Source organism: Thermoascus crustaceus (genome assembly GCF_041956765.1).
Source record: "Thermoascus crustaceus strain CBS 181.67 unplaced genomic scaffold VTN00scaffold_1, whole genome shotgun sequence".
In the NCBI taxonomy this organism is placed as follows: domain Eukaryota; kingdom Fungi; phylum Ascomycota; class Eurotiomycetes; order Eurotiales; family Thermoascaceae; genus Thermoascus; species Thermoascus crustaceus.
In genome coordinates this window covers 4,126,810-4,150,412 of record NW_027192527.1, presented here as the reverse complement: position 1 = coordinate 4,150,412, position 23,603 = coordinate 4,126,810, and the positions used below count along the sequence as shown (strand labels likewise).

At 50.6% G+C, this 23,603-nt stretch overlaps 12 protein-coding genes across 12 annotated transcripts; 5 read left to right on the top strand and 7 right to left on the bottom strand.

Moving 5' to 3' along the window:
* Positions 1 to 297: 297 nt before the first annotated feature.
* Positions 298 to 882, top strand: VTN00DRAFT_1482 (uncharacterized protein; the record flags this gene model as incomplete). The annotated part of the gene is made up of 3 exons (XM_069427594.1): positions 298 to 397; positions 501 to 596; positions 704 to 882. 3 exons carry the CDS (start codon positions 298 to 300, stop codon positions 880 to 882), a joined length of 375 nt encoding a protein of 124 aa, XP_069292184.1.
* A 371-nt stretch (positions 883 to 1,253) lies between these two features.
* On the bottom strand, positions 1,254 to 3,524 carry VTN00DRAFT_1481 (uncharacterized protein; the record flags this gene model as incomplete). The annotated part of the gene is made up of 1 exon (XM_069427593.1): positions 1,254 to 3,524. One exon carries the CDS (start codon positions 3,522 to 3,524, stop codon positions 1,254 to 1,256), a length of 2,271 nt encoding a protein of 756 aa, XP_069292183.1.
* A 212-nt stretch (positions 3,525 to 3,736) lies between these two features.
* Positions 3,737 to 4,810, top strand: VTN00DRAFT_1480 (uncharacterized protein; the record flags this gene model as incomplete). Its single annotated transcript, XM_069427592.1, has 1 exon — positions 3,737 to 4,810. One exon carries the CDS (start codon positions 3,737 to 3,739, stop codon positions 4,808 to 4,810), a length of 1,074 nt encoding a protein of 357 aa, XP_069292182.1.
* Positions 4,811 to 6,276: 1,466 nt separating this feature from the next.
* VTN00DRAFT_1479 (uncharacterized protein) lies at positions 6,277 to 8,327 on the top strand (the record flags this gene model as incomplete). The annotated part of the gene is made up of 4 exons (XM_069427590.1): positions 6,277 to 6,799; positions 6,971 to 7,257; positions 7,311 to 7,435; positions 7,502 to 8,327. The coding sequence occupies 4 exons, from the start codon at positions 6,277 to 6,279 to the stop codon at positions 8,325 to 8,327; spliced, it is 1,761 nt and encodes a 586-aa protein (XP_069292181.1).
* A 2,431-nt stretch (positions 8,328 to 10,758) lies between these two features.
* Positions 10,759 to 12,315, bottom strand: VTN00DRAFT_1478 (uncharacterized protein; the record flags this gene model as incomplete). The annotated part of the gene is made up of 4 exons (XM_069427589.1): positions 10,759 to 11,373; positions 11,432 to 11,719; positions 11,785 to 12,098; positions 12,189 to 12,315. The coding sequence occupies 4 exons, from the start codon at positions 12,313 to 12,315 to the stop codon at positions 10,759 to 10,761; spliced, it is 1,344 nt and encodes a 447-aa protein (XP_069292180.1).
* A 404-nt stretch (positions 12,316 to 12,719) lies between these two features.
* On the bottom strand, positions 12,720 to 13,275 carry VTN00DRAFT_1477 (uncharacterized protein; the record flags this gene model as incomplete). Its single annotated transcript, XM_069427588.1, has 3 exons — positions 12,720 to 12,895; positions 13,115 to 13,183; positions 13,251 to 13,275. The coding sequence occupies 3 exons, from the start codon at positions 13,273 to 13,275 to the stop codon at positions 12,720 to 12,722; spliced, it is 270 nt and encodes an 89-aa protein (XP_069292179.1).
* Positions 13,276 to 13,673: 398 nt separating this feature from the next.
* Positions 13,674 to 14,899, bottom strand: VTN00DRAFT_1476 (uncharacterized protein; the record flags this gene model as incomplete). The annotated part of the gene is made up of 2 exons (XM_069427587.1): positions 13,674 to 14,799; positions 14,871 to 14,899. 2 exons carry the CDS (start codon positions 14,897 to 14,899, stop codon positions 13,674 to 13,676), a joined length of 1,155 nt encoding a protein of 384 aa, XP_069292178.1.
* A 588-nt stretch (positions 14,900 to 15,487) lies between these two features.
* Positions 15,488 to 16,379, bottom strand: VTN00DRAFT_1475 (uncharacterized protein; the record flags this gene model as incomplete). The annotated part of the gene is made up of 3 exons (XM_069427586.1): positions 15,488 to 15,829; positions 15,890 to 16,131; positions 16,193 to 16,379. 3 exons carry the CDS (start codon positions 16,377 to 16,379, stop codon positions 15,488 to 15,490), a joined length of 771 nt encoding a protein of 256 aa, XP_069292177.1.
* A 1,021-nt stretch (positions 16,380 to 17,400) lies between these two features.
* VTN00DRAFT_1474 (uncharacterized protein) lies at positions 17,401 to 17,679 on the bottom strand (the record flags this gene model as incomplete). The annotated part of the gene is made up of 2 exons (XM_069427585.1): positions 17,401 to 17,526; positions 17,596 to 17,679. 2 exons carry the CDS (start codon positions 17,677 to 17,679, stop codon positions 17,401 to 17,403), a joined length of 210 nt encoding a protein of 69 aa, XP_069292176.1.
* Positions 17,680 to 18,129: 450 nt separating this feature from the next.
* Positions 18,130 to 21,791, top strand: VTN00DRAFT_1473 (uncharacterized protein; the record flags this gene model as incomplete). Its single annotated transcript, XM_069427584.1, has 8 exons — positions 18,130 to 18,132; positions 18,189 to 18,253; positions 18,306 to 18,531; positions 18,586 to 18,648; positions 18,807 to 19,094; positions 19,144 to 19,390; positions 19,445 to 19,574; positions 19,625 to 21,791. 8 exons carry the CDS (start codon positions 18,130 to 18,132, stop codon positions 21,789 to 21,791), a joined length of 3,189 nt encoding a protein of 1,062 aa, XP_069292175.1.
* An 807-nt stretch (positions 21,792 to 22,598) lies between these two features.
* Positions 22,599 to 23,106, top strand: VTN00DRAFT_1472 (uncharacterized protein; the record flags this gene model as incomplete). Its single annotated transcript, XM_069427583.1, has 3 exons — positions 22,599 to 22,667; positions 22,852 to 22,936; positions 23,060 to 23,106. The coding sequence occupies 3 exons, from the start codon at positions 22,599 to 22,601 to the stop codon at positions 23,104 to 23,106; spliced, it is 201 nt and encodes a 66-aa protein (XP_069292174.1).
* A 49-nt stretch (positions 23,107 to 23,155) lies between these two features.
* On the bottom strand, positions 23,156 to 23,494 carry VTN00DRAFT_1471 (uncharacterized protein; the record flags this gene model as incomplete). Its single annotated transcript, XM_069427582.1, has 2 exons — positions 23,156 to 23,409; positions 23,482 to 23,494. The coding sequence occupies 2 exons, from the start codon at positions 23,492 to 23,494 to the stop codon at positions 23,156 to 23,158; spliced, it is 267 nt and encodes an 88-aa protein (XP_069292173.1).
* Positions 23,495 to 23,603: the final 109 nt, after the last annotated feature.

The following is a 23,603-nucleotide window of genomic DNA, read 5'->3' as shown; positions in this document are numbered from 1 at the left end:
AGATGGCTGATAAAGACGTCGAGCCGAAAGAAAGCCGTGCCGCGGTAAAGACGGAGGAAGCGTTTGTGTTCCGATTCCACCCAACGGCCCCGCGTTCACATCATTGTGGATTGCGCCCGAGGTGCTTGCGACAGAGAGACACGCGCGCGACTTTACTTACTCATCAATAATAGGACCTAACAGAGGAAGCTCTGCACGAGCTACCACGGTATCACTCTTAATCTTCGGATCCGCTGATATTGGAGTTCCGGCATCTGAGCACTCTAATTGTCCCTGGTTCTATCCACTCCGTCCACAATGTCCACAACATCCGAGCGCTTCAACCCCAAGGTGCCTGTCCAGCTCGATCCTCCAAAGGACGACCCGATCACCATCGAAGAGCTGTCGAAGTGTGACGGTATGTAGACCTGAACCTCTAGGAACCCTGATCCTCCGTCTTCTTCTCCCATTTCATCCAATCAGTTGTTCCGGTTTCTGATGTTGACAATGGACTATAAAAGGCACGGATCCGAACCGCCCGACATTGGTCGCAATAAAGGGCATCGTGTTTGACGTGAGCAGGAACCCAGCGTATGGTCCTGAGGGAAACTATCACGGTATGTCTACCCGCCAGAGCACTCACCATCTCCGAGGAAATGTCACGTCGTCGTTCTGTCCTTTGAGTTGATGATATTCGAACTAACCGGATTCCGTCTGTCTACAGTCTTCGCCGGCAAAGATCCCTCGCGCGCTCTTGCTTGCTCCTCCCTCAAACCGGAGGACTGCAGACCGGAGTGGTACGATTTGCCCGAGAAGGAGAAGACGGTGTTGGACGAATGGTTCACGTTCTTCAGCAAGCGGTACAACATCGTGGGGAAGGTCAAGGATGCCACGAACTTGTGAACGAATGAAAAAGCGGAATCGAACTATTCTATAGAGAAAGAGATAATAATGACGGGCGTTCTCCCTTCGTTCCATTTGCTGTTGTCGCAACTATACTGTATAATAATAATATAGAGCTTATGCTTGGGGCCCGCTCCTACGACAAGATCCGGTCTTTCATAGCATAATCGACCTACGAGGCGGAAGCTTGTTCTCCAAAACCAAAGAGAAAAGAAAAGTAACATTTGTACCAGATAGTTCTATTTTAATAGCTCGAGAAATAGATTTTAACTATGAATTGACCATCAATCGCCATGGTATCAAGATGATATCCACATAACACTAAACACTATACAGGACATGTACTTTTTCCCTCCACCGGAGCTCCATCACTAGGCCTTCCTTTTCCGTGCTTTGCGCTGCATTCGCTTCTTTGCAATGATCCTATTTCTCTTCGCAATTTTCTCCGCCTCCTCCTTGTCCTTTGCGGCATCCCCATTCGTGCTCTTTCCATCGCTGCTGCTTTCAGACCTCTTCCTCTTCACGCCCCGCTTCGATTTACCTTGGGACTGGGAGGCGCCCTTCTCACGATCTTCGCCATTCTCAGGCTTTTGACCGGACTTCATAGCCTGGCTAAGAGCGCGCTGCTTGGCCTGTTGTTCCTGCCTCCGCTTGACAACCTGCGCGTTTTCAATGGCAAATTCGACAATGAGGCGTTTCTTCTTCTCCTTAAGCCCGTCTTTTGCGGGAGCCTCGACGAGGTGGCCGTTCAGCCACCGCAGTCCCATCAGTGCGTGGCGGTGAGTCGCGTACTCGATGAAGCCGTAACCCCTGCTTCTGCCCGCACCGCTCTTCTCGTCGATCTTGCTGCCATCGCGTCCCTCGAAGACGATCTTTGCTTGTTTGACGATACCCTGGCCCTTCTTCTTTCGGATCTTCTCCGCTTCCTTCATGGCATCGGCGCTGCGCTGCAGCTCCTCCTTCGACAACGGCTGGCGGAGACCCGCCTTGACGTCCTTGGCGAATCCAACAACGGCCTCTCTAGCGAGAGCCTTCAGTTCCTTGGAGGAGACATTTCGGGGAATGTTGCGGACCGATAGACGAGTAAGACTAAGGTGGAGCGTCGGGTTGCTCTTGATCAGAGCTTGCCGCTGCTTGAGACTGTCTTCTCTCATCTTGATCTCCGTAGGCGAGAGCTTCTTGTAGAGTTCGGAGTTGGAAGGAATTGTACCTTCGGAAAGGAGGAAGAGACGACGCTTGTCCTTGTCCCGAGCGAACCGTTTCGCGGCCCCTTCTTCCTGCAGCTTCACGGCCTGAGACCTACTCACTGCACGGGTCACCTGCAGAACACGGCCGTCCATGATGTATCGTCCGGTGGGGTCGGCGTTTTCGTCTTGTAAGACGGAGTGCTTGAGCGCTGTAGATGTTCGGTTGGCTTTGCGCGCCTCTTCGGCTATGGTTTCGGTATGCTTAGGAGCATCACGAAGGCATGCAACAGCATCCTCGACTTCCCGGAAGCAGACGAAGCCGGTACCCCTCGGGCGCTCTGTCTCAGGGTCAAGGACGATTCTGGCATATCGAACACGCCCGAATTGGGAGAAATGTTCGTAGAGCGACTCGTCCGTGGCAGTGTACGGCAGATTGCGAATGAAGACAGTAGAGGCGTTCCTTTCATCTTCCTCCTCTTCATCTTCCTCATCCTCGTCTTCCTCGTCCGCCCCATCTTCTTCATCATCTTCGTCTTCGTCGTCGTCTTCTGCAGACTCTTCGTCATCTTCCATGGAGACATCCTCATCATCATCCGCAGCGTCTGACCTCTCATCCATATCATCCGATGCGCCGTCGACGGCATCGCCATCTTCCTTCTCATCTCCAGACGCTGACTCAACCTTGTTATCCTCTTCAGCCTTGTCAGCATTCTCCTCGTTCGACTTCTGTAATTGTTCCCAAACGCTCTTTTCAACTGCCCAGTCGACAGCAACTGTTCTTCCATCGATTTCCTTCCCGTTGACAGCCTCGAGCGCCCTTTCAGCATTCTTCCTGCCCCTCATCACAACGAAACCAAAACCAGCCTGTCCCTTTCCTTTCTTCGGAATGATAGCCTGCTTGACTTTTCCGAAGCTCCTGAAGTGAGCAGCTAGGTCGTCTGGTTCCTTAATACTCCATGGCAAATTTCGCACAATGAGTTTAGGAGGCTGTGCCTGCGCTTTTTGGCGCGCTCTCTCTTCCTTCAATTTGAGAGCTGTAGGGGCAGGAACACTCTTTCCGATCGTCTCATCAATCTCACGATGACGAGGCTCTGCGAAATCAACCTTGATTTTCCTGCCGTCGAAGTTGGACCCGTTGAATTCCTCCAGGGCACGCTTCGCATCTTCAATATCGGCGAAGGTCACGAAACCGTATCCCTTGGACTTCTTCGTTTGTGGATCAACGACGACCGTCGCATGTTTCAGCACGTAGGATTGCGAAAAATACTCTGTCAGACTCTCGTTGGTCGCTGAGGCAGGAAGAGATCGCACGAAGAGAGTTCTCCGCGGCTGGCGGCTCACGGCGGGGTTTGATTCCTCGGCTTTCGTCTCACTTTTTGTAGACTCCGTATTGGCATCTTCCGATTGGAAGCTGCCGCTCTCTGACAGACGTCTTCTCTTTCGAGTTTCTTCCATGGTTGTGGTGGAATTATTGCAGAATTACTTTTCGCAGAAAGCGGGCGGCAGAAAAAGTTCAGAAGCCATTTTAGCGGGCTAACTCTAACGGAGCTCCGGGCGGTGAGCTCGCCTTGGCACGCGACTCTTCCATATTCGAACTGCTCTTCTGCAACAATACCATCCGGTGTCCGAGACTCGAGATATAACCGGCTTATTCGTCCTTTGAGAAAATGGACGAGGTCTTCGCGGATGATGCTGACGTTAACTCCCTTCTCCAGGCCGAGAGGAGCGCAAATCCTTCGACCTCTAGCACCCCTGCGCCAAGGCAGCCTCCTGCTGCCGCACGCCCAGGCAAGGTCGAGCAGCCAAAGCCCCAGGCACTTCCAAGCAGGACATCTCCATCCGCGATTCTTGTCTCCGCGCGACAGAGGGGAAATCCGATTTTGAACTACATCAAGCTTGTACCCTGGGAGTATGCCGACATACCGGCCGACTATGTGGTCGGCACGACCACTTGCGTCCTTTTTCTATCTTTGAAGTATCATCGCTTACACCCGGAGTACATCTATTCTCGGATCAGGCTACTAGCAGGGAAATACAACCTCCGTATTCTGCTGATCATGGTGGACATTCCAAACCACGAGGACAGCTTGAAGGAGCTTTCGAAGACGTCCGTCATCAATAATCTCACTCTGATACTCTGCTGGTCCGCCCCGGAAGCTGCTCACTACCTAGAGCTTTTCAAGTCCTCTGAAAATGCATCACCAAACGCGATCCGCACTCAGCAGGCTCAGTCATACCGGGAGAGTCTTGTCGAATTCGTGACAGCACCAAGAACCATCAATAAGTCAGATGCAGCGAGCTTGATATCCACCTTTGGGAGTCTCCAGGCGGCCATCAATGCGCAGCCCGAACAGATCAGCTCCATTCCGGGCTGGGGAGAGAGAAAAGTCCGGCAGTGGTGTAACGCAGTGAGGGAGGACTTCAGAGTAGAAAAAGCAAAGAGAAGGACTGCGCCTGATAGGACCCGAGGACCCGAACCCGCGCCGGGAACAAGCGGTGCACAAGTGCGGCCTTCAGACAGTACAACCCCGCACAGAGAAGGTGGATTACCCGGGAATGAAGAGATTCAAGAGGATGAAGATGAGGCAATGCTCCTTGCAAAACAGGAAAGAGCCATAGAAGAGGAAGAAGCGAAACACGGAAAAGCCCCGGAATTTAGATCGACTAATGTTCGGGAAGAGGAAGGGATGAGTGAGGGTATCGCCGCGGCGCTGGCAAAGCTTAGAGAGAAAGGTGGATGACAATTTCATGCAGAGCAGCTTTTGGAATAATCGTTGTGGCCTGCTTTCTGGTGCAGCTGTCTGGAACAGTACTGCGCCTTTCAATCCCTGCAGAAAAGCAGAAGTAAGCCCACCCAATCAGCTCCAGTGGCCGAATATCCGGAAATGGCCTTCTTGAGGGAAGTAACTTTTCCTTAAGGGTACTGGCCCTCGCGGGCGGTAAAGCTGTCGGACAAGGGTAGGTCTAGGACGCAAGGGCCAACTGCATCTACAAGAGAAGAGGGGAAAGAGAAGGACATAACTGCTTCAGAATATCTCCGAGGTCGCAGGTCTGCATTGTTACTACAGATTCGAATACCTGTCAGGGATCTCTTGACCGAAAGATACCGCTAAACCGTGAAAGAGACCATAACAGCTGGTTAAATTGCAGTATATGCCATGGTTGAAGGGTCTATGGCTTGTGCGCACAGATCCGACGCTTCTCGGCCGATTAGTCGATTTTGCACTGGTATCTTATCATTATCACGTTCAATAACTGCAAGAAGATACATCGATACACCCAGAAGGAGCTGGTATTGTCCTTCCTCTGCGAAGCAGACGAACGAGGAACTAAGACAATGAAAGCAGCTTGGAAAGAAATTGAAGCGTATTTATGAAAGGACGCTTTCGGTCTAGATAGGAGGTACATAATGTCGCAGATTCGTCTAGACACATACTGCGTACGCCTACATGGATAAAGACCCATCAGAATCGATCAACTTCTTGATAGAGGAGCTTTCGAAGCCATACCACTCCTCGATCTTCCAAGTGGCCTGGATTTTTCTAACCACGTTAGGTGATATGTACCCTGGCTTTTCTCATAATAGTGATCTGCCAAGGTGAGGTCAGATTGCAGACCGCACAGACCGGACAGGTTGACAGGGTGGAGCACTAGAGCCATATCAATCAATAGTTTCCGTTGACGACGGAGACCCACCGTATCTCCTCGGAGCGAAAATACGGGGTACGGAGACATGGAACAGAAATCTTGCCAAGTCGACGGCTCTTCCGCAGTGTCCGTTGAATGGACCTGTGTCATATATTAGGTATGTACAACTTGTTATCAGTCGGGATTACTCTGTGCGGTATATCAAAGAACCCTCGCACCTGACTCGAGCAGCAGCCCGGACCGACGAGAGCCGATATGCTGAGTCAGCTATCCCAAGTCACGTGTGGATGCACCCGGCGACCGCCCAGCCCAATGAGGAAATCGGGCGGCGCGCGAACATTGGATTCACACATCGACAGCTCGTCTCTTTGTTGCGCCCTGGTCCTGAAACGCCTACCCAGCTCGCGTCAAGATCATGATGCGGCCCTAGTGGGAATCTTCTTTCGATGACGGCAGCTAGCCACCTGCCTGTCCCCACCCGCGAACACGATCGCCCTCCCCCACTCTATACGAGGTGTGTTTGCTCGCTGACCGACCGGCCTGTCCGGGCAATGGGACTATGGGAAAGGATGCTCGTTCTGCAGGAGATCCGGCATCCGCTGGGGGAAGCAGCTTGCCGGCGACCACCGGCAAGCCTGCCGAGCCCAAGGACTTCGAGTTCGTGCTAGTGACGGACTCCGAGTCCCGACGCCAGGTACGTCGCCATGCTATGCGCCAGTATATGCGTCAGCGGCGCCTCGAGGGCATTGCTCGACTCGAGTCGTCCCGGGCCTCTGTAGGAGGCTGGACCGCAAGTAGAGCTGACAACTCCGCATCCGCTCCGTCGAGGGCAGAAGAGCCGAGAGAGGACAATGCCGGGAACAAAGACGTCTCCAATGGATCCGCGGCTAGTGCAAGATTGTCCTGGACATCGAATGCCAATTTCGATCTCAATCAAAGAAACAATGCATATCCCTTGCGGGTTACTGGCAATAGCACCTCTGATCCTCGTGCGACCCCAGGGACCGGTGGGATGCGTGATCCGTTTAACAGTTATCCCATTGCGATAAAAAACCAGGCGGATCATGAGCTTGTCAACCACTGTGAGTTTTCACCGCTCCCTGGCATTAGTATCAACTGTTCTGTAGTTTGGTGGCTCTAGTTGTTTCCCCGCTCAGTTTTATGTCCACCTTGCGAATGCACCACTATGAAAAGTCACGATTTGCATCATCATCATCATCATCATTGCCTAGATGTCTGCTTACATTTGCAAGTTGTGATAACGTATCCCTCCATGATGTACAAGTTCCTCGGCTCAATCCAGGGTAATCCAATGATGGAGATCTTTCGACAGTTCGCCTTGCGAGATCCCCTTTCGTTTCAAGCGATGCTTGCCATTGCCTCGAAACATCGGGCGGGCGTTGAGGGCCAATCAGAATCTGTACTGAGTCTCACTCATAAAATGCGGACATTGCGGTTGATCAACGAGCGGATCCAATCTGATGATGGACGCCAAGACGACGGAACCATCTATGCCGCAGCGTCGATGTCCGTCATCGAAGTAGGATGCGCGTTGTCTCATTGTATCTGCATGTTCGCTGACCCGGCATATAGAAATGGTCTAAAGATGCGTCTGTTGAGCGTACGCACTACAAGGGTCTTGCTTCCCTGATCAGAAATCGTGGGGGCATGCGGGGGATGAGAGCCACCAACCGGTTTTTAGAGAGCATCCTTTACTGGTAGGTGTAGCTATCTATGAAAGAGAAATTACGAGAAGTGTTATTATGAATGCTGATAAATTACAGGGTCGATTTTAGTTGCGCTCCCAAGGCAATAGTCAGCGCCAGCCTCCCCTGGACGGGCGCCGTACCCGACGTCCTTCCCGAGACGCTTGATTTTCTGTTTCCTGACTTGCATCTTACTGTCCCATATTCCCCCACCGGAGCAGAGCATACCGAGAGGCTCTCTGACTATCTGCGAGCGTGCGAGGATTTTTTGAGTTTCTTCCGTTGCCTGCATGCATTGGAACGTACACGTCTCAGAGCGCCTTTTAGCGTCCCATCTAGTGCTGCGTCTGGACGTCGCAATCTTTTTGACCATTTGACTCCATTACATTCGATCGTCACGACCCTCCCGGATTATGATCACGGCATCCGCGACATACGTTTTATCGATGAATATACATGCATGGCCTGCCTTCTATACATGAACATTGCCCTTTACGACTGCTACGTGAAATCCCTCAACTTCGACCACTATCTGGAGTGGTTGGATACCGAAATCAGAAAGATAAACCCCTACTCCCATCCCAGCATCACCTCTCTACTCTGGCTTTTCTTACGAAATGGTGGATATCCTAACGGCCACGTTGCTGACGAGGGAGAACGAAACTGGATCGTGTCGCGGATGCTGAGAGTGGTGAAACGGTCAGAATGGAAACACCGCGGGTCTCTATGGGACCGTGTTCGCCGGGTTCTGGTTGGGTTCGTGTCCACCCAGCAGGAGTGCGGACTGGGGTCGGATAGACTCGGTCAGGCTGAGCTGCTCGCCCGACACCGGAGGCTCAGACAGCAAGACGAATATCTGTGGGACGAGGACGAGATACGACGGGAGATCCTGGGCGATCTCTAAAGCGGAGCGCCGGTCTACACCACTGTGCCTCCGCCTCAGATGAATGTTTTCGGCTATGTACAGTCACCGTCGCCAGGGGCGATGTCTTCTTACCCTGAAAGTTGGCGATGAAAGCATACACGTTTATACGTCATAACTCGTCAATTCGTCTGTTTGGGACTTGACTAACGAGCAAACGATATACACGGATATACGGAGTAAATAATATACTGATATCGAAATGGGGTTACGTGAAACCTACAGGCTAATAAACTTAATGCATACATATTTCGGGCAATATTATGTAATTAACCAGCCTTACTAGTTATCTTAGGTACATACTCTTAGTCAATATAATTAAGAGCTTATCATTTCAACTGTAAAGCGATTGATTCCTTCTATCCTTCTCCTGGCCTACGTGTTTACGTATCTAATTCCGAGAAATTTATTTCCTTTTCAATCACTCGCATCGTGTTAAAGAAAAAAGAAAAAGCAAGAGTCTATTTGGGTAGTCCTAAGGATCTAATCTAGCCCCAATCCAACAAAGAACAGACATAGGAAGAAAAATAAATACTGAATCTCTCTTCGTCAATGCCCATATACTACACACTATATACCATAGCTAGGTAGCTACCACAGGCTTTCATGCGCCTGGATTGTCGATCTCGTTAGTTAGTTAGGCAGAGAACATTCATCATCCAACGATCCAGTTGCCAACCACCTAAAGCCAGATAAAAAAAAAGGCGCGCACATGTAGCCTACCTAGCTACCTACCTAACCTACCTAGAACTCCAGGAATCGATAAATAGAACAGACAGACAAATATATATAGTTCAAGTCAATGAAATAAATTAGCTAACGGCCTTATCTTAGGTAGGGTATACATACACATTACTTTAGGTACGTAACGTACCCTTGCTACATTAGGTACCCAGGCAGGTAGATAATGATAGGTTGATTTGACAGTCGCATACTCTCTACCTAAGACTAGGGTAGAGTTAGTAGATCTATACATACTACTCCGTACCTAACACAGAGACTTACTTATCCGGTAGGTAGGATCTTTGGCTGGCAGGTTAGGTAGTCCCGTCCAGTCCAGTGCAATCCACTCAACTCAACCCCCTTTGCTTTCTTTCTTTTTCATCCAGTCCACTCACTCCACTCACACTCTCAGACCTAGTCAGTCAGTCAGTCAGTCAAGTACAGCACGGCAACAGCGCGGTACCTCCCATTCCATTCCATTCCGTCCATAATTCCGCACTCACCCAGCGCGGGTACCTTCCTTCTCCCCTTCCCAAACCCCTTTTACGTACTCCTATACCTCCTATCCCCATACATAGGCTACAGCTGTATTAGTGCGGAGTAGGTTAGCGGGGTGGTCATAGCATAGCGTAGCATGGACATCAACATGGTCCGGGGGTTTGGTAAGAAAGCGGCGTTTCCGCCAAGACCAATAGATCGGATCGGACCCTGGAACGGAACGGGGATCGGTTGGAGATCGTCCCAGATCCGTTTTCAACGGGTGAGGATTAATTTGGTGTAATAGTAATTGATCGATCGTGTTGTGTTGGTTTCTTTAGAGGTCTGGTTTGGTTTGGTCTGCTGTGGATTGGCTTGGCGGAGCGGACGGACGGACGGATGGATGGATGGATAGGGATGAAAAGGGTGTTTTGGTCTTGGTCTTTGTTCTATGGAGGAATGGATAGTTAGTTATTATGTACCTATGTTACTTGAGAATGGGATACTGTCTATTAGATGTGTTAAATATGAGTATCGATAATAAAGTGATGGGGGATGGCTATGTATGTCTGTAGTTTGTCTTTTCGATCTTACTTGCCTTTTCGCTCGAAGCATATGGTAGGATGTGATGGAAGAATAATGATGGGGGGGAAGGAGAGAGTAACACTGCTATTAAGATCTTCAGAACAGGTTCAAGAGAGAGTATGAAGAGTGAAACAACACATTCCATTCACCCGTTACGTTGCTTGTCTAACATGCATGTATGCAATACATACAAGATAAACGGTGCGCACGAGCAGGATCGAAAACAACATAGGATGACACGGCACACGGCCCATGCCATTTTCTCAATTTGATCAAAAGATGACAGAGTTGACATGACATGCCTCATCACAAGATAAAGAGAAAAAAAAACACAAAACCATGGGTATTTTAATGACGCTGACGTCTTTGGCTCAAACATCTCATCAATGAAAGCAGACCCCATCCATTCCCATTCAATCCCCACGAACCAGAAGAGCATGTTGCAAACCAATGCTAAGAAATGTTGCAAGATAAACACCGCCCATGTATGACATGAACCCAGTGCATGGAGATGGGAGCGGAAACCTCGAAATGGACAATACGTAAAAGAGGAGCAGATCAGATAGGCGTTAGTAGGTGAGTAGGGCGGTGACATGAACCTAGGCGTGAGAATGCACAGAGAAGATTTTTAGGTCGGCTTGTCGCATCCGATCCGTCCCAGCAGTTCCTTCCTGTCACTCTGGTCGCCCAGGAGGCGTCCGCGACCACGGGTTCGAACTGTGCGTGGAGGGTTCGACCTCCGCCAAGCAGGCTCTGAGCTGGAATTGTCGGCGATAACAGCCCCGCCCCTCTCCTTGCCAGTGACCACGTTGACGGGCGCTTCACTCTCCACTTCTTCCTCATCCTCATCGTCACTGCGGGTGTCCTCCGCGTTTCCGGTGCGGAGAACTCCAACGGCAACGCGGATGATCATCCCGAACCAGATCAGGGAGAGGACCTGGAGGAAAAGGAGGAAGGAGAGGAAAATCCACTTGATGCCACGGTTTATGCAGATGGGACCGTTGATATCCAGGAACGGGTAGAAGAGATGCATCCACCTGTCTGGGTATCCATCCGTGGTGTACATCTCCGCTGTAGCGTTTGAATAGCAGCCGTACGCGACCATCTGCGGGACGCCCTTGTAGATGGACCAGCACAGAGAAAGGTAGAGGACGTGGCGCGCAATGAACCATGTGACCAGGAAGACACCAAAAGCAACATTGCAGCACATTTCGTATCCAAGATACTTGAGCATCTTTGCGGCCTGTTCGATGTCTAGTCAGTGACTGCATGGTGAGATATGAGGTTCCAACCATCCTTACCGGCAACAGGAAGTCCACAATATCCATAAGGCACAAGACCACGTTGGAAACGTTGTAGAAGCCGTACACGTAGGCCGAGCCAAGGAGGGTGCTCGTGATGATGTGGTGTGTCAGCATCTGGTAGTGATCTTTCCTCCTCTCCTCAATGTTGATGACCAGGATCTGCTGCGACCAGAATGACAGCTGCGTCAGAAGGTACCACTTCATCAGCCCGTCCATTTCGCGCGCCGGCCATTTCGACCAGATCGCCTTCCAATCAGCCCAGTAGTACGAATGCGACCAGAGATACTATCAGCAGCGGTTATGTCAGCAAATGGGGCATGCCAGAGCCGATTTGAAGAGAAGAAACTAACCATCCCGTATGACCAGAAGAATCCATAGTAGACCAGCAACCACGCCTGCTCCGCGAAACGGAGAGAAGGCTTCTTCTTCTTCAAACCAGCCCACCTGGCGAGGGGACGGAAGATCCAGTCAATGGCAATCGCACGAACCGCCGTGAAGCCAATGGCGGAACCGATGACATAGTAGATGTCATCCCAGCCCTGGATGTAAACACCCTTGGAGGGCTGGTAGTACGACAGCTGGAAGAACGGCGCGGTGTATGGCCTCAGGGAAGGATATAAATTGTGCACCGCGAGAAGCATTGCGAGGATGGTGACGGAGATACCTGGAGCTGAGTCAGCGCACAAATTTGCTCTTCCGAGGTAAACAAATTCGACAAATTCAACGAATTGACAACGGAAGAGCAACAACATACCGATCTGGTTCTCAACCAGCCATTCTCGAAACGTGGTCTCCTTGGCGGGTCGACGACCGCTGGAGGTCGACACGCAGGCATTGACTTCGGCGACGGTCTGCGACGGAGATGACGCCTCTTTTGCCATTGCCAGAAATTGACAGGATGAACGACTCCGTCTCGTCTGTTCTATTTCTGATGCCGTAGAGAAGGAAGAAGGTTATGAGGGGGAGAGAGAGTAAAGGAGCAAAACACGGTACCCGACCACCAAGTGCTTTGGAGAGACCCGTGGATTCTGCCGCGGGTACCTGAAAGCTAGATTTCCTGTTCCTGACAGGTCTTCTCGACGGATCGTAGAGAGGGGACGAAAAGACAACACGGGAGGGTAACGAGAGAAAGGGGAGAAGGGATACAAGAAGGAGAATACCCCAGACACACAGCGAGGAGGGGAGAGCCCACAAAAACGACCTCGAACAGAAACAGGAGGCGAGACGAGCGGGCGGGAGCTCTGACCTTGGTGTGCAGCCGGACGAGCGCCCAAAACGGCGCCCCTCACCGCCTGCCCGCCCGAGCAACGGGCGCCCCAATGGCAGCGCGGCGATGCCTCACGCTCCGCCGTGTCAGCCGGCACGCATCGTCCCAGCCCGCTTCGGCTCCAGCAGTAGTAGCGCCGCCTGCTTTTTTTGCCTGCCTTTCGCTCACACCATCGCGCCCGCGCCCGTGACTGGCTGCCACGTTCTCCGCGATCAGCGATCGTCAGTCTGCTGATCCCTGATATGCAGATAATCTGATATCAACAAAAATCCTCGGTCCCCGATCCCGTGACGTTGCTCCCCACCTGCCCAGCCTCTATCTGTGACCGGTGCTGCAGCGGTTGGTGTGTCCGTGATGATCTCGGGCAGAAAAAAAGAGGTCCTGAAAAGGTCCTCCGTGACGCTCTGACGTACGGACCATTCCGCTGTGGCACTCGCACTCCGCAGTGACGCCGGTCGCCGCACTGGCCGGGATGTTGGGTTCTGCCCAACCGTCATCCCGTGCGTCCGTGCCTCTGCGCCATATGCGGGGAATACAGTAGCATCATACTAGTACCCAGCGTAAGGTGCAACATTGTCAACCTCGTGTCATGAGACCCCTTTCCGGTCGTATCAACTTGCATGCCATCTGTGGCAGCACCTAATATGGTCGAACCCATATTTTTTCTTTGACTTCGCCGTCGTCCTGGCATTCTTTTCTTGGTCTTATCGGAAATACTTCGTATAAATAATATGCGGTACCAAGGTCTGCTGTAACATTGCAAAGAAAGTTTTCAAACAATACCATTATGCTACCGAACACAAAGGGCAGAGTCTGCCCGATGGTGCTATGAACTAAATCCAGATGACGCCTCAGATGCCAGAACTACGAATAGAACAACGATGCCTAATATAACCACGACGCGTACAGTCTATGCGGGTAAAACTCATCACTTGTTGACCAGGACTTTCAAGATAGCCAAAAACTCCAAGCTCATCCGGTCCGCTCATCGTCCGTTTTTTCCAGTCCCGCTGTGATCCCATCGACGTACTCACCCGCGCTGACACCCAGCTTCGCCAGATCAACGCCCCCATTCCGTCCCTGGCCGTTCATGGCTCTCGACATCGCTTTCACGACCTCCTCTTCCTCCCATACGCTCCCCGACGATGATGACCGACCTTCCTGGCTGCCCTCCATGGCTACAACCGCACGCCAGTACTGATCGTCTCGATCCTTCAGCACCTTGTTCCTCACGACCGCATTCCGCGTCACGCTCAGCGCGTGGAGCTTCGAGCTCGCCCCCGTCAGCGACGTCGTCGCCACTGTCACAAGCTGATCGACCTGCTCCACCTGCGAGGGCGGTGTGAAAAAGAAGCGGTTCGTAGCCGTGACGTAGATCAAGAAGGCGCAGACGACATCGAAGATCGTGAACGCCAGCGGCCGGAGGAGCGTGATCTGGTGGTACAGACTCGGCGGCGGAGCCTGTCCGGCCCTGACGGCCGCAGATGCAGACTGCAACGGATCATAGCTGGCCATTATATAGATATCCAGCGCGGCGAGGACTAGGCCCGCAAACGTGAACGTATTACGCCATCGCGCGGCCTCCTGCCCCGCGAAGGGCGCGGACGTGACCACGCCAACGAGCAGCATGTGGAACAGGTGCGGGATGAGCATGTTGAACGGCAGGTAGTAAAGGAGGTAGGTGTCGAGATTATCCAGGGTGCAGAACTGGCACGAGACCAGCGCGTCGGGACCAAAGCGGAGATACACCTTCCTGGCCGCCAGCGAGGTCAACTTGGACCGCAGCAGCGTGTCGGCCTCTGTAAGGAGGTTCTGGCTCCGGTGCCGCGCCAGACGCGTAAATATGACATCGGTAGGTGTGTTGATGCGCGATCGCGTCTGCGTGAAGATGTTGGGATCCGGCGCGCGGGGGTTGAACGGCAGACTGAGGAGCAGGAAGAAGACGATGGCGAAGAAGAGGAGGTTCAGAGCCCGAGCGGCCCCCGCGGGGAGCAGACGGGCCGGCGGACGCGATGCGATCATAACCCGGACATCGCGGTACAGGTTGATCGCCCGGGGGATCAGAAGCGGTGCAAAGGTGATGGCCAGCGTCTTGGTGCTGCGGAGGTTTGTAGGTTAGCTAGCTGTGAGCAATCTGAGTAGCGCTCCCCAAAAGAAGAAAAGACGTACGTCTCAAACGAGATCCCGAGGTTTAACATCTTCCCTAACTAGCGCAGGAGATCTCCTGCAGCATCTCGAAGCAGGAGTCGAGTCGGGGAAGGGAAGGTGGGTGATAGATTGAAGCAAGCCAAAGGTGTCCTATTCTGTACGCGTACTCCGCAGCTCACCGAAGCTTGTATGGGCCGTGCTCCAAGCGCCAAGAACCACATCTATATCCAACACAAATAACAACAGCTATGAGAATCTCATATGATACAATGGCTATTCTTAAAGCTTGATACAGACTTCATAGTTTCAACTTTTCTTACTGGAACGGAAAACAACTTGCTGAATATCCCATAGGTATCATACACATGCTAGCGCCATCGCTTGTACCGTGAGAAAAAAGAACAGGACGGTATTATGTAGGAAGGTATTGTAAAACTATGCAGGACGAGCAAAAGACAGATGCATCGCAGTAAGCGGAGGCATCAAGCGTTAAAACCGGAGAAAGAACAATTCGAAATAGCAGACGAGGGAACGAAGGGCCATGATCCGGTGACCAAACTTCTGCGATAAGTAGATCAAAATTAACCTGCCAACCCGAAAAGTACATTTTGCTTTATTTTTTTTTCTTGTTTACACCTTCAGAGATGACCCGAGTACATCGCGGGATGGTGGGCCAAATCGGGAACCGCGATCTCGGGATCGCTCGAATACTTCGATGAGGGCGTACCCGGAAGGGGCGTTGGATCAATCGGCCCCGAGAGTTTCACCGGAAATCTTGGGCCGTTCGGGCCATTGCGCATCGACATCGTCCTCGAGCTCATGGAAGCTGAGTGGTAGGTTGGAAGAGCGTCCTCACGGTTCAGGCTCAGCCGGAACGGCTTGTGGCCGCTATCCTGGGTGACTTTCTGAGGAGCAACGGCCCCGTAAGAACGGACATGTCTTGCACTAACACCGTTTGCTCTGTCTCTGAAGATGAAGCTCTGCGAAAGTGTTGTTAGCAATTAATTTTCCATGAGACGAGCGAGATGGATTGCACTCACGGCTAAGAGGTTCAGAACACCAAACACCATCGCAAGGATCCCAGAAGAGATTACAATCCTCCAAAATGCGAGACCGAGATCCTCCTGGCTCATGGCTGGTCTGTTCAGATTGCCTAAAACAGACACGCCCAGTATGATCATCGCCAGCGCAAGAGTGACAAAGCCTGAATCCTGACCAAGGAGTGGCCAGTTGCCGTCGAAGTAGCCTCGAAAAATGGGGAGTTCAGAGATGATCAGAAAAACTAACAAAAAATTCAGTTGGGACGTGTTCATATACTGTCTGTTAGAAGAACTATTGCTTACTGCTAATTCCGGCGGTCACAACATGGGTGGCAGCGTCGAAGAAGAAAAAGCTGTTCTCAATGTCGATCTTGACGATCATAACTGCACTCGCAGCACTGATGGTGAGAAGCGCAACGATATTCATGACGCGGATGGCGTTGAGAATCACATATCCTGGACCAGCCAGGGATCCCTTCAGGAAAGCCATCTTAACGGAGAGGCAATAAAACCCGTGCAGGTGTAGTTAACTCGAGGTAAGGACCGAGATGTAGTATAGTAGCCGTAAAACAAAGCGCGCAAATCTAGGAGCTGAGAGATTGTACTTGAAGAAGAGTCGTCAACGAGCTCTGTCTTGTTGGAGGATGGAAGGAGAGAGAGTTCGAAACTGTCCAGCAGGTAAGAGTGTTAAGAAAAAGAGAATACAACGACGGTGAGTTGCGTAGACATTAAAGAAAGTACAATAGGCATCGAAAACAATAGAAAGGTGAATTCAGCATGACTTTGGCATGTCATGCAAGACAGTCAGAGCAGGTTTCCATCGAAGCCCAGGCGTAGAGCCTGAAGCATTCACTTTAAGGCAATGGCAACAATGAAGCTCGAGGACCAATTCCGGTGAATAGTACCATGAAACACAAATAGAATAAAAATCGGTCAACAATAGCCATTCATTCATTGTGTATGGGGTATTGTTGCCGTCAATGGGGGCGGCTCCTGTTTGGGCCCTGAAAGCATGGCGCCTCGCTCCTTCACTGGCTGATGGGGATGCAACATGCGATTCACCGGGCCTCTCCCGAGGCCTTGGACTGTCAACAGCATAGTGGTCGGTATGTTTCAACACAGTTCTTCAGCGGCGTGTGTTGGGCTGCAGAGAACTGGTCGCGGTATCGATGATGAAGGAGTGGCTGAGAGTGCAAGATCCGGAGTGCCCTGAAACTCGACTGCCAGAACCGCTGGCCAGCGTCGAACCTCTACCCGCCAGGCGTCTCGACATCCGAGTTGAGTCACTTCACCAGCGGCAGAAAGCAGGCTGCGTTAAGTTCAACTGTCATTTCTGCCAGAATAGCACGCATTACTGCCGTACTACCTGATTCTGTGCACGCGCTAATCGTGCATCCTTGCTCTCTGTTCTGACGATGTTCAGCCCAATCCTTGGCCAGTTTTTACAACACCAGGCAGTTTGGCAGGACTTACGTCCTGCCTACCAAATTGCAAAACTGATATTCTACTATTCAGTTTGATTCTTCTCGATACTCGTCGAGTCCTTTGTGTCTTCTCCATGCTTGCTTTTCGCGTTGCGGGCTGCCAGAAGCGCCGGTGAATCGCAACCGCTCTGGACCCGCACGGGCGGCAACTGACTGGTCAACAGCCAAGTTAGGTGCATCTCACTGGGCTTCATGATTTTGAACTAGGATCATGCAACATACAGCCAAAACTGGAGCAACTGGGGATCGTGTGACAATCCTGGCGATAGCCCCGGTTCTCGGGCGATCACGGCGCTCATCAGCCATGCTGAGGTGCTGCTATGCCTTCTATCTGCCTTGCAAATGGCCCAACTCAGCAAGTCAGGACAAGATGGTGATAAGATAGGAGGCAAAATATTCTCGGAACCTCCGAGAAGAGATCTCCAGTTCATGATATCTCCAGATCTTTGGAACCCCGATGTTTGCTATGGCTAGATGAAAAACCAATTTATCGTCAAGCTGCATTGTTGTTATCGCGCATGCATCCTTGAGACGCTAATCAACTGATGCACCCAATCATGTCAGATACTCAGATGCGGAGGAGTTATATATGGACTCAGGCGCCCAGCACGGGAACCCGCGGTGGAGTCGCCAGCGGTCCAGATATAGGCATGAGCGTACAGCGATAATACTTGGTGGTTCTACAGACCTTTTCGAAAGGTCTGCTACACTGACAGCTGTTTTGGTGATCTTCGCGTAAGCCAGGGATGCCTCATCATGGTCAGTATCCTCCATCGGATCTATTGCACTATAGCACGTACTGACTATGTTTCGAGATTGTCGATAACACGACGAAGAACTTCCTCCGGACTCTCGCATCAGGAGAGGACCCGAATGTTGAGTAAAGGAAACCTTTCGCAACAATAAAGAATGTAGCTAATAGACGACTTTAGTATCATTGCGGTGCATGGTCTGAATCCACATGACAAAGAATATCATGCGGAGGAAACTTGGAAGTCCGGTGATAAACTATGGCTGAGGGATTTCCTACCAAGGCAGTTACCGCGAGCGAGGATACTGCTTTTTGGATATAATTCGAATGTTGGATTTCAATCTTCCTCGGCAGGTGTACGAGAACAGGCGATTAATCTTCTTAATAGATTGTGGTTAGAACGTCAGGTATCTGACCCACTTAACGATATCTATTATACGGGTACTGACTATGAATAACAGGATGATGAAGATCGACCCATTTTGTTTATTGCACACAGCCTTGGTGGGATTGTTGTAAAGGAGGTATTATCCCTGTTTCCATTTAAAGAATCTGTCCAAAACCAGCAAAAAGACAAGGGTGGCCCCGCGAAAGGACAAAGAAACCACTTCAGCTGAAATATGTCAAAGAGTCTCACTCAGTCTTTGGTTCATAGTTTACTGACAAGAACTGACCTCAACAGGCTCTTGTACAATCTAAACTTGGAGAAAAATATAATTCTATATATGCTGCCACATATGGGATTGCGTTCTTTGGCACCCCGCATCGGGGAAGTCCCTATGCTGGCATAGGAGATATCGCTGCCAAAATCGTGAGAGGGGTTCTAAGGAATCCTAGCAATACGTTTATGAAAGCTCTGAAAAAGGATGAACTATATGCCGGCGAGCTCTTTCAGAACTTCCAACAGCAGTTCGAGAAGTATCAGTTCCTGAGCTTCTACGAGACGCGACCTCTCAAGAAGATTGGTGTGGTTAGTGCTCCTTCTCGGCGAGGTGGCTCTTTCTCACTGGTGTCAAAAGATCGTCGACAAAAGTTCCGCAATACTCAACCTGCCTGACTCCCGAGAGACTCAGATTGCATTGGATGCGGATCACAAAAACATTTGCAAGTTCGCAAGCCCCGATGATGAGAATTATAAACACGTATCAGCGAATATTGTCCGTCTTGCAAATTCAGCAACCAAAGCTTTTGAAGAGCGATCAGTGGTACAGGATCTGAAAACACCAAAGACCATGACACTTATACAAGAGCCTGAGCCTAGCATCTGTGAGTCGATCAGTGGACCCTGCGGAAGCATTTACTGAGAAGTATGCCAAACAGTCATGATTCCGTATTCGCGCAACCCTGATTTTGTCGGCCGCGAAGCCATCCTTCAACACCTGAATGATCGCTTGGCATCGCTTGGGAAGGTTCACGCTCGAGTTGCACTTTTTGGTCTGGGAGGTGTAGGGTTGTTACATCTTGACTGTCCCTTTGAAGTATGTCTGCTAACAGGCCTAGAAAATCTCAAATTGCCATTCAGCTCGCCTATCAAATTCGAGGCGAGCGTCCTGACGTCTCCATATTTTGGATACATGCCAGCAACATTGATCGGTTCCGTGACGGGTATCGTAAATTGGCCCAGGAATATGACATCCCTGATGCAGGTGATGAAGAGGAGGATCAATTGTCTCGGGTCAAAACCTGGCTCGAAAATGAAAGGCAAAGTTGGCTGATGATCATCGACAACGCCGATGACATTTCCCTTTTCACATCAAATAGCGCTTCCACGAAAAACCTGTCAATCTTGGATTACCTCCCCGAGTGCCCTCAGGGCTCTATCCTCATCACAACGAGGAATAGAGCCGCGGGTGTTTCTTTCACCAGAAACAGCCCTGCAGACCTGATCGAAGTGCAAACTATGAGCGAACAGGAATCCACGGGTCTTATAAAGTCCAAGTTGACGGATAATATCCCTCGCGAATCGGAGATACACGAACTTACGAGTCTCCTGGAACACCTACCATTAGCGCTGGTGCAAGCCGCTGCTTTCATGCAAGAAAATGTGATGTCTATACGTGAATATCTCGAATTATACAAAGATGGTGATGAGACGCAGATGGAACTTCTATGCGAACCTTTTGAAGCTCTAGGTAGAGACTCCGGAATCCCAAATGCTGTTGCTACCACGTTGATAATTTCAATCAACCAGATCAAGGAGCGCAATCCTCGAGCAGTCGATATCCTTTCTCTGATGGGTTTTCTGGACCGGCACGAGATCCCGAAGGCATTTATTGAACGGAAAAAAGAGCGTCCACTGGAGCTCGTGAAGGCTCTGGGAACTCTCAAAGCATTTTCTTTGATCGTTGAGGGTGGAGTCCAAGGAACGTACAGCATGCACCGTTTGGTTCAATTAGTGGTGCGAAAATGGTTGGCCATCCAAGAGAAATCTGAAGCCTGGGCGATCCAAGCGTTGGAGAGAGTGGCAGAGCTGTATCCCAACGCGACGTTTGAGAACTGGAAAGTTTGTGCAGACTATCTGCCTCATGCTCGCGCCGTTCTTCAGTTGGTCCCAGAGTTGCAAGGAAAGGAATTAAGAACGAGGCTATACCTTCAAGAGGGTATCTCCTACTACTTTTGGTCGCAAGGTAGGTATAAAGAAGCGGAAGAGTTGGATATTCTGATCTTGGAAGAAAACAAGAAAGAGTTTGGTTTAGAACACCCAGAGACTTTGGAAAGCATGGCGGGCCTCGCATCCACCTATGAGGAACAAGGTCGGTGGGACGAAGCAGAAGCGTTGGACCGTCATTTGGTAGAAACGAGGAGAAAGCATCTGGGCCCCGAGAACCGGCTTACTCTAACTAGCATGTCAAATCTCGCAAAGGTATATATGCAGCAGGGTCGGATAAAGGAAGCAGAAAATCTGATGTTGGAAATTTTGGAAACAAGAAAGAGAGTATATGGACCAGACGATGAAGAAATATTAGATGATATGGCACGTCTAGGATCGATCTACGCTGAATGGGAGCAATGGGAGCGAGCTGAGGAGTTGGAATTACAAGTGTGGAATATAAGGAAAGAAAAGCTCGGACCAGACCACAAGGACACATTGACCAGCGAGTCTCTACTGGCACTTATTTACGATGGCCAGGGCCGGAAGGAAAAGGCGAAGCAACTGAACCTACGAGTGCTAAAGGCAAGAGAGGAGAAGCTCGGGCCCACGCACCCAGAGACACTGTGCAGCAAGAGCAACCTGGCGGTCACGTATCTTGAGAGAGGCGAATTGGACAAGGCGGAAGACCTGGTTTTGCAGGCTCTGAAAACCAGAGAAGAACAGCTAGGATCGACTCATCCAGACGTCCTGTCTAATAAACAGACTCTGGCTCACATCTATTACAGCAAAGGGTATCTTGAAAAGGCGGAAAAACTGGAGGTTGATGTGATGAAACAAAAAAGGGGTAAACTGGGTCCGGACCATTCATCCACCTTGATCGCCATGGCCAATCTCTCATGGACTCGAATGCGTCTGGGCCAGAAGGCTGAAGCCGTCAAGTTGATGATGGAAATCGTCCGGTTGCAAGTGAAGAAACTGGGCCGCGATCATCCCGACACCAAAGAATCAATTGAGACACTCGATGAATGGTGTATGGGAGATAAAGTTTTTGACCTGGATAGCTTGTGTCCATGATAGGTTTTCTTTTTTTTCATTTTTGGCTTGAAATTACATGTCTATGTTCTACACGAAATCCAACGTCAGCGGTCACCCAAATACTACCCTGTCTATGAACCTTTCTAGACTACTAAGAGGCGGAATTCGAGGGATCAGCGCTAAATGGAGCAAGATATGAGATGAACGAAAAGAAAGAAAAGATCACATGAACACTGGTAAGGAAGGATGTTACTAGTTGACGGGAATACTTCCTGTCGTCTGTCAGTCCGAACCTGATGTGGGCTGTTTTTCATGTTCATGGCGGCGGCGGTTTTAGTGGCGTCAGCGAGGCGACGTCAAATGCCCCAGCGATTCTGGATATCGAGCAATGAGCAGAGCCAGCTATACACCGTATCCAAACTGTGTCAGCGTCCCAGAACCAAGGCAAAATACGTATTCTTTAGTGAGCAAGCAGCAGGTCTGCTACTCTTGGGAATAACGTCGAGATGTCCTTCGAACGCCAGTACATAGTAGACAAGGCGGCTGAGGCGAAACTCTGCAGAAGTTCAGACCACGGTCCATGTGGGGCCTCCGCCAGGGATGGACCAAACAGCTGTCGGCAGCCGATGGCCAGTCTGGAATGCCATCGACTCTTGAAGAGACGAGAAGACAACCTCACTTTTTCTCTCACGCGTACAAAACCGCCCACGCCGCCCAAACCTTGCTCCTTCTCTCCATCTACTCAGTCCCTCGCTCACCCTGAACCGCAAGCAACCCGGAAATACCCGCGCTTATAGCTGAGTTTTTGCGACTCGTTGGTCTTAAAAAGGAACCCGGTTAATTAAAATGGCTCGTGGAAACCAGAGGGACAAGGCACGCGAGAAGAGACAGAAGAAGGAGCTCGAAGACTCCAAGGTACGTCGTTCCCCTTTTGCTTCACCGCTCTGTATATTGTTCCTCTGATTTCTCGCCTACATTTGGCGGTTGTGGCTCTCTTTATCTGCTCAGGGAATGCTGACTAAAGCTACTCCACATATTCTATTTCCATTACCTCTTGCAACATGTCTCATGCAGTTACTAACCCTCATCAATTGCACAGAGGCATAAGAATACCATGAGTGGATCAGAATATCAGCGCGTAAGGGAGGCTCAAGCAGCCATCATGCAAGAGAAGCAGAGAAAAGGTACCGACCTTGCATTCCCTGTCTGTTGAGTGGTCGCTGTCACATCTATTGCGCGAAATGGCGACCCATACCCAAAAGCAGATGTTTGTCAGACGGACCATATTAACACCATTTGAAAAACAGCGGAAGAGCGGAAGGCTGCTGAAGCGGCTGCTGCCAAGAAGAAATGATCATGACAGTATCTTCCCTTTCGTCTGAAATGCTTCCGGCCTTTTCGTATCATGTCCAGCCCTTTCGTCCCATGCTCGGTGTCTTTCGTCTCATTTCCGTGTTCGATGTCATGTGAGACGGGGCTCTCCAGATCCGCGCGTGAACAGCTGACACATCCCAGTTTACCTGGAAACGACAGACGGGGGTTGAGTGGGACATGAGCTGTGGATGGATTCCAACTGTTCTCAGTTGGGGGAGAAATGCAAAATCTTCTGCCTCTGGGCAGAAGTTGTGGGAGTAATGGGAGGTATTTAATTTTGGTCCTATATATTAGCGTGGCGTTCTTGTGCATTTTCCAGCGTTCTCTTCTACTGCCATTATACGAGCTTGCATACCATTTATATACATATATGAGAAACGAAAGAGTCTTATAAAGTTCTGGATGGGGACATTTCCTCTACTATCAATGGTATCTAGATTTGCATGGATATTGCGGACGGTTACCATAGCCACCGCC